Below are 6,957 nucleotides of genomic sequence, written 5' to 3' on the forward strand. Positions count from 1 at the left end.
GTAATTGTACAACAAGGGTAAAATCAATAGAAAAAAAAAAAACAGTAAATATTTCTGCATTGCCAATGGCGATCGTTGACAAAATCCTAGGAAATTAAAGCACAACAAACAACTTTCCTGATGGTTTTGCAAAACCAAACACAACTTAAGAGAGAAAGAGGACCAGTCCAATGTGTTCTTCTGTGTTAAATATTTGGTGTTCCATTTCGTTTTTTTTTTATACAGCATCTCAGCATTCTTAGTAGGGGAGAATGAATGGTATTGTTGGTTCATTGTGTTATTTTCTATTTCATATTATTGCTGGCAACAACAATTAGGCCACATAGCTATATTCATCGCCTGAATTGGGTGTACGCTCAATATACTGTTTATCAATCAATGATTCAATACATTTCTTAATAATCGTGATGCTGGGTGTAAAACTAACAATAGACTGAGATAAGATCTGCAAAGAGAAACAAAAATCAATTTGATGTAGCCCATTGGAATGCGAAAGATTTCATACGAACCTCTTGTATCAAGGCATTGTGCTTGAGTACCTTGCGAGATTTCATAATGCGTACTATGGCAGCTTGAAGATATAGTTTACGATCTTCATCCACAGCATTGATTGTATGCTCAACCTATTTCGAACCAGACAAAAAAATTCATATAAAACAAAGTCATTTGTCGTCCCTGTTTCGTTTCCCACTTACCTCCTGTGGTGTTTCCTTTTGCAACGCCGATGTGATTTTAAATTTGGTACGTTTATTTGTATAATCTAGATTCAATTCGATTTTTGTATTATCTTCAAGATTTTCACTGCTGGCCACTAAAATGTTCGATTCCAATAGTGACTGCATATGTTTCTGGAAGGTTTCGGCATTAAGCTGCAATGTGTTTTGTATTTCTTTGCAGGTCATCGAGTCACAAGATTCGAAAAGTAGCAACATTGCCATCTGATACGTTTGCATGGTCACAATGTAAGTCTTTTTCAAATAGCCGAGCTTCAGTTCGCCATGGCACATATGATGCAACCAGGTAAGTTTACGGCCACTAAAGGAGGTGTGATAGAATTTTTCAAACTGGAAAACAAATGTGTGAAGTAAATTAAATGCCAACAATGTCTTGCAATTAGTATTTACCGATCGTATGGCTTTTTCAAATTCCTGGGGAACAGCAAATGGTATAACAACCTGTGTTGGGCCCAATGGCCATGCTCCTGCCTGCAAGACTTTTATGGATAAATTTATACCTACAAGAAGAAAAAATACGAAAAATCACTAACCATGACAAATGTTAAGTGTATATGAAAAAAGGTCTCTACCCACCTAGATCAATATTTTCCTGTTTTAAATAATTATTAAATTTATTATTTAAATCCGCGGATAATGAGATGTCGGTGAACATGCGATGTAGTTTATTTGTAAATTCGTAACCACAGGCTTGCTAAAACCCCATAGAAAAGACAACAAAAATTAACACAATACACAAAAACAATAACCGATCAATTACCTTTAAACGATTGATCATTGCTTCCTCGGCATCCATGCTTTGGGATTGTTCGTGTATCAAACGTTTCGCCAGCAGTCTACTATAGAATTTCTGGTAGACATCTTTATCTTCAATGTACTTAAAGATGGTGATATTGTTGGTAAGTTTTTGATCAATTTCAGCTTCCGAAGTTTTAGATTTTTTGAGCAGAGTATCACAGTACTTGGCCACATATTCGGCACTGCGGCAGGGTTGTTTATCGCTGGGGCGACGATTTATGACACTGGCACAAGCCTTGTCAAGTGCACTCAGAAACAGCGGATCGTTTTCGAACACTTCATCAATGAGCTGAGTATATTTTTGATGAACCTTAAGCATATCCTCGACAAATTGTATGTGTATGTTTTCGCCTTTGAGGGTTGAAATAGTTTCGAGACCTTCATTTTTGATGTGATCCAAAAAGGTTTGTATCAAACGCGTCTTCAAGTTATCCGGTATGGGCTTGAGAATTATGTACAAATTACGTAGATCTTTGCGGTTTTCTTGCGATACCATTTGTTTGCATTCCGAATACAAAAAGTCCAATCGTTCGTTGATGAATTTCTCTTCACACTGTTTAATGAGCTTGGGTATGGAGCTGAAAGATAACACATTTATTTTATATGAATGAAACATTTCGCAATTAATTGTACGCACCTTGAGTGTAATAATTTCTCGGCCCTTTTGTTTTCATCATCCAGAATTTTAATAACTTCCTCTATATATTCACTGACTGTACACCGCTGCAGCAGGGCTGTGGCCTCGGTGGCATAAAACTCTCCACTGGCCAGTAGTAGAGGACATTCGAACAACCATTGATAGATTTTTAGGGAGCCAATTTTATTGTAGGTCTGTACCTCAACAAAACTGTGCATGACACCGCTAATGATTTTAACACGTTCATCATCCAAACCAGGATTACCCATGCGATCGGCCTTGATGCCCTCCAAAATGTGTTTAACCAAATCATAATTGAGCGGTTCAATCATTTTGGTGCGCCATATATCCAGTCCCAATTCACCAATTTCCATTTGCTCCATTGTCTCTGTTGTTAGATTGCCATAGACAACGTCTGCATCCGATGTTTTTTGTTTCTTGATATGCTGGAGATTAAGATAGGAGTATAGACTATGCAAATGCTTGATGCCTTTACTGTATTCCGACCATGCATCGTAGTAACGTTTTAGCAGATCAGGCTGTTCAGTTCCCGAGGCGTCGGCTCCAGGTGGATTTACCCGAGTAGCCATCATATTTTCAACGTGAGCTTTCAAAAATTGCTTTGTCTCCTCGTACAAGAGATCGGCAAACGGTTCCGGGTGGGCAACACACAAATTGTAAACATTTCTGAAATAAAGAAGAAGACACAATGGGGTAGTTTGTTTAAAAAAGAAACAGGAAACTCAAGCAGTTTGATATAGGCATTAACGGCCCACACAAATTGTACAAATTGTGGCGGCCGAAGTCTTCCAAAACAAATTTATATTGCATTTCTCTCTCGCTGCTCTTTAGTCTTACAAAGAGAAAGTTTTATTTTGAAGGTCGCCACCGCACTTGATTTTACAGGAGGATGACTGACTGGTTTGCACTTGATCTCAAAAATATACACTTTCATTGATAATCAATCAAACCGCTCTGCTCCTTCTCCCTATGGCACAAAAATACTCACGTAAAACTTGTATTCCAAACGTTTCTCTCCACCTTGTCCAATTTGATAACAGCCTCGGCTGTGCTCTTCAAATCCGTCCAGATTTCATTGAAATCGACTTTCTTAGGTTTTAAGGACATTTTGCTTATCTGTGCCCTGTTAAATAAACCAAAAAAACGTAGAGTTCTTTGTTAAATTGATTGAATAATTTCAATACGCACTAAGGAGCAACATTAGAGCAGGCTATATCGCCCCAAAAAAAAACACAAATTTACAACGAACAATACACCACGAAAGAAAACAAATACCCGCATAATTGCGAACAATTTCGATAGATTAAACATTGATTTTACCTTCAGTGGTTGTTTTATGAAATATTTAAAATATATTATTGTTTAAGAGCACTAAACAAAATCTAAATTAGTTGTGTTTTTTACTAAATCATTGCCAACTAGAGATGGCAAATGGGGGTTAGTGATGGCAAGTAATTTGTTAGCGATGGCACATTGAAGAATGTGAAGATAATGAGGGAAACTAAAAGAACAAACGTACGAAAATGATGAAAGGCCAAGGAATTCCAGTGGTTGAACGTAATGGGAGGGCAGATTACAAGTGGACACCAAGCGGAATATAGCAATATGTACCAACAATATCCTAGTTCTGAACCGTATTAGCAAAGACATACAATATAATAATACATTTACATTGGAGTTTTTTTTTTGTGGGATTTATAAGATTTATTATTGGCAATCCGGAACAAATGTATTGGAATCAGTTTATAACGAGACCATCGATGCGAACAAAATGGGGTATTTGATTGCTGTTACGAGACCCTAGATGGCATTAGTAGTAGACCATATATAGTGACAACATTAGTTGTGTTCCAGAACCTGCAAATTAGTACTAATTAGCACTAATTCTGCTACAACGCGTTCCCGTACTCCAAAAACTAGCAAAACTTGCAGCTCTCTCGAGAAAAAAATGGCGCTGAGTGGTGCACATTTCTGCTTGTTTTAGCTACATGAATTTGGCCGAGCAGAAATGTGCATATAGTAAATTTGACATTTAATTGGCAGGGCTAACAAGGTTGAAAAATGTATTGATACATTTCAATAAAGAAAATGATCAACTTGAAAACTAAAGGAAAAACTAATATTTGTCGTGCAAAAAACAAAAAGAGAAAATATGGAGCAACTGATGTATTCACTTTTGGATGATTCCAGCAGTGAAGAGGACTGGCTGAATGAGGAATCAGATTATTAATTATTATTATAAATTATTAATTTTAACTTATCGTCTTCAATACTCATTTTTTAAATGTTGGCGCTCTTTTCAGTAAGGTTTCACCAGTCCGATTTAGGCTGTTTACTTTTGGAATTTTGAATTTTGACATTTTATCGCATTTCTGCTAATTTTCCGTTCCCTTATTTTTTGAGCAAACCTAAATGAGAATAACATTTCGAACTGTTCTCTCTTCTGCTAGTTTTACTACTAAAAAAGTACTGGAACACAACTATTATTCTACTGTTCAACATAGTTGGCACTGTTGTAGATGTTTAGCCGATTTTATCAAAAAAAAAAAAACATAAAGTTCATATACATAACTTATAATACATTTTTCCGCCCTAAAACACTATTAAAAATGACATATGGTTTTAATATTACCATATCATTTTTTTATGTTATGGACCATTTATGATCTAATAGCAAAATGAGATTACTCTTTTGTCCTATCATAAGTACAACTCACAAGTTCTTTTTTATAAGTCATTTATTAAGAGCAGACAGATCAGTACTGCCATAAAGGCCTGAGCAAGCCTTGTTTTCTCATTTATACTCTCTGTATACATTACATTTTTTCACATTAGAGCAAGGCAATAACAGTTTCAATTTGACATGCTATCATTTTACTGTACATAACACTCGTTATAAGAAGAAGAAGAAGTCTCAACAAAGAATATGTACTTTCTGATAAAATATTTTATAAGGAAAATAAAAAACAAAAAACTACAAGCAGACAGCTTAAGTGTGTAAAAGAAGAAATTTGTTTCTCAAAAATTTGTTTTACTCTCTCGAATCGTTCTCTTTTGTTTTTATGCTAACAACAACAACAAATATTGCATTTTTTGTATAACCAGACAGACCGATTGTTCTACATCTTTGTTTATGTTTCTGTTACCAGTTTTTTCATGACTTGGGTGTTTTGGTGGCCCGTATTCACATTTTGGCTGGCTTTTTTGGAATTAAAAACATAAATAAAAAGTGAATTGTGCTTTGTTGTTATCCCACTAAATATATTTTCGATCGACGAAATGTACAGACGTGTGTAACTGGAAAACAAATTAAACAACTTCATAAATTTGATGCGTAAATATATTTGTTTTTATTTTCTTTTCCATTTTTCACTAAATATTTTCTCTATATATGCGTATGTATGTTAAGTATTTATGCATGTATGTTTAATGTAAGAATGTATAATCTACTGAATTTTTCACTTTTACATAGATTTTTGTTTGTATGTACGACCTACGATTTAAAACTATATTTTACCATATTTATAATTTAGAATAGAACTAATAATACATTCCCAATAATGTTTTTATGTTTATTTTATTTGTTGTCGAATTTGTTTGTTGTTATGTTATAGTAAAATTTCTCTATAAGTATATTTGTTGCTAATCTTTTAAAACACACATACACATTTAGATGATTTTGTTACTTAATTTGGTTTTTTATAAATATATTTAATAATTTGTACAAAAACTTATTACCAAGAGATCAAAAAACAGACATATACGAGATCACAAAGAAATTACACAAATATTAAGAATATTTGTTTGTGTGTTGTTGTATTCTTTTTTTTGTTATTATTTATAACATAAAAATATCATATATTTATTAATCTTTCCCACTCGGAGAGTTTAAAATGAAGTAAGAACAATTTGTATTGACTTAAACTGGTTCCAATATGAGCCGCTACTGAATATTGATTAGGCTGGGAATTGAATTCATGTGATTTGAAAGAAAAATAGGATAAATTGGGTCCACAGATCTGTAATAAACTCATTCGAGTTGGAATATAAAGTAATCACAAATCAAAAATAAAAAAAAAAGATATCAGTTAAGAATCAAGCTGAAACTGAATGATGATGTCCGATTTGAAAGAAAACTACAAAAAATAAATAAAATTATGATTGTCTTGCGTATAGCAGCTCATTCGTTTTCTTATTATCTTTTCATCTGTGTTTATTTTGAATTTTGAAAAAGAAAATAATAATTCTGATACTTGTGTTCTATAATCACCAATTAATTCCCTTTTTTTTTGTTTTTGCTTCAATATTCGTTGAGAAAGTAACTTTTGTTAGTTCTTAATTTCTATAGAATTCGTTATAATTTTATTTCAACTTGTTTTTTCCCTTCACAATTATAGCTTGTAGCATAATGTTGTAATGTTCTATGTGGTATTGTTACATGTAAAGATATTTTAGGTTTAGGCAACTGTCATGCAAATATATTATTCTGCCATACAGGGTGAGATGAAAGACCTGCAACCAACTTCAGACTGCTTTCATTTCTAAGCCACTGTCCGACAGCTGTTAAAATTATTCCAGTGACAGCTTATTATATTGTTTACAAGCGTACAAAAGCAACTCAAAAGATCTAAAGAATTGCTTCGTTTGGCCGAAAGTGGTGAACTGTCGAATGTGGTTTTCTCCGATGAGAAAAAATTCGTTGTCCAGCAGTTTGTAACCAAACAAAATGATCGTGTTTACTTGCCAAAGAGGTCAGCTGAAAATATG

The 6,957-nt window shown here is 33.8% G+C and overlaps 1 protein-coding gene across 1 annotated transcript; it reads right to left on the reverse strand.

Annotated features, from left to right (window-relative positions):
• Positions 1–204: 204 nt before the first annotated feature.
• Positions 205–3,657, reverse strand: LOC101900302 (cullin-2). The gene is made up of 9 exons (XM_005177363.4): positions 3,511–3,657; positions 3,179–3,313; positions 2,170–2,856; positions 1,495–2,110; positions 1,311–1,428; positions 1,125–1,234; positions 696–1,064; positions 510–623; positions 205–445 (listed from the first exon to the last, which is right to left on the reverse strand). Exons 2-9 carry the CDS (start codon positions 3,295–3,297, stop codon positions 314–316), a joined length of 2,265 nt encoding a protein of 754 aa, XP_005177420.1. The 5' UTR covers positions 3,298–3,313; positions 3,511–3,657; the 3' UTR covers positions 205–313.
• Between the last annotated feature and the right edge of the window lie 3,300 nt (positions 3,658–6,957).

Source organism: Musca domestica, unplaced genomic scaffold (assembly GCF_030504385.1).
Source record: "Musca domestica strain aabys unplaced genomic scaffold, Musca_domestica.polishedcontigs.V.1.1 32, whole genome shotgun sequence".
In the NCBI taxonomy this organism is placed as follows: domain Eukaryota; kingdom Metazoa; phylum Arthropoda; class Insecta; order Diptera; family Muscidae; genus Musca; species Musca domestica.

Coding starts and splice junctions, on each gene's coding strand:
- LOC101900302 (XM_005177363.4), bottom strand. CDS start 3,297: ATGTCCTTAAAACCTAAGAAAGTCGATTTCAATGAAATCTGGACGGAT. Junction 2,857..3,178: donor GTTTGGAATACAAGTTTTAC/GTGAGTATTTTT, acceptor TCTTTATTTCAG/AAATGTTTACAATTTGTGTG. Junction 1,429..1,494: donor CAATGATCAATCGTTTAAAG/GTAATTGATCGG, acceptor ATGGGGTTTTAG/CAAGCCTGTGGTTACGAATT.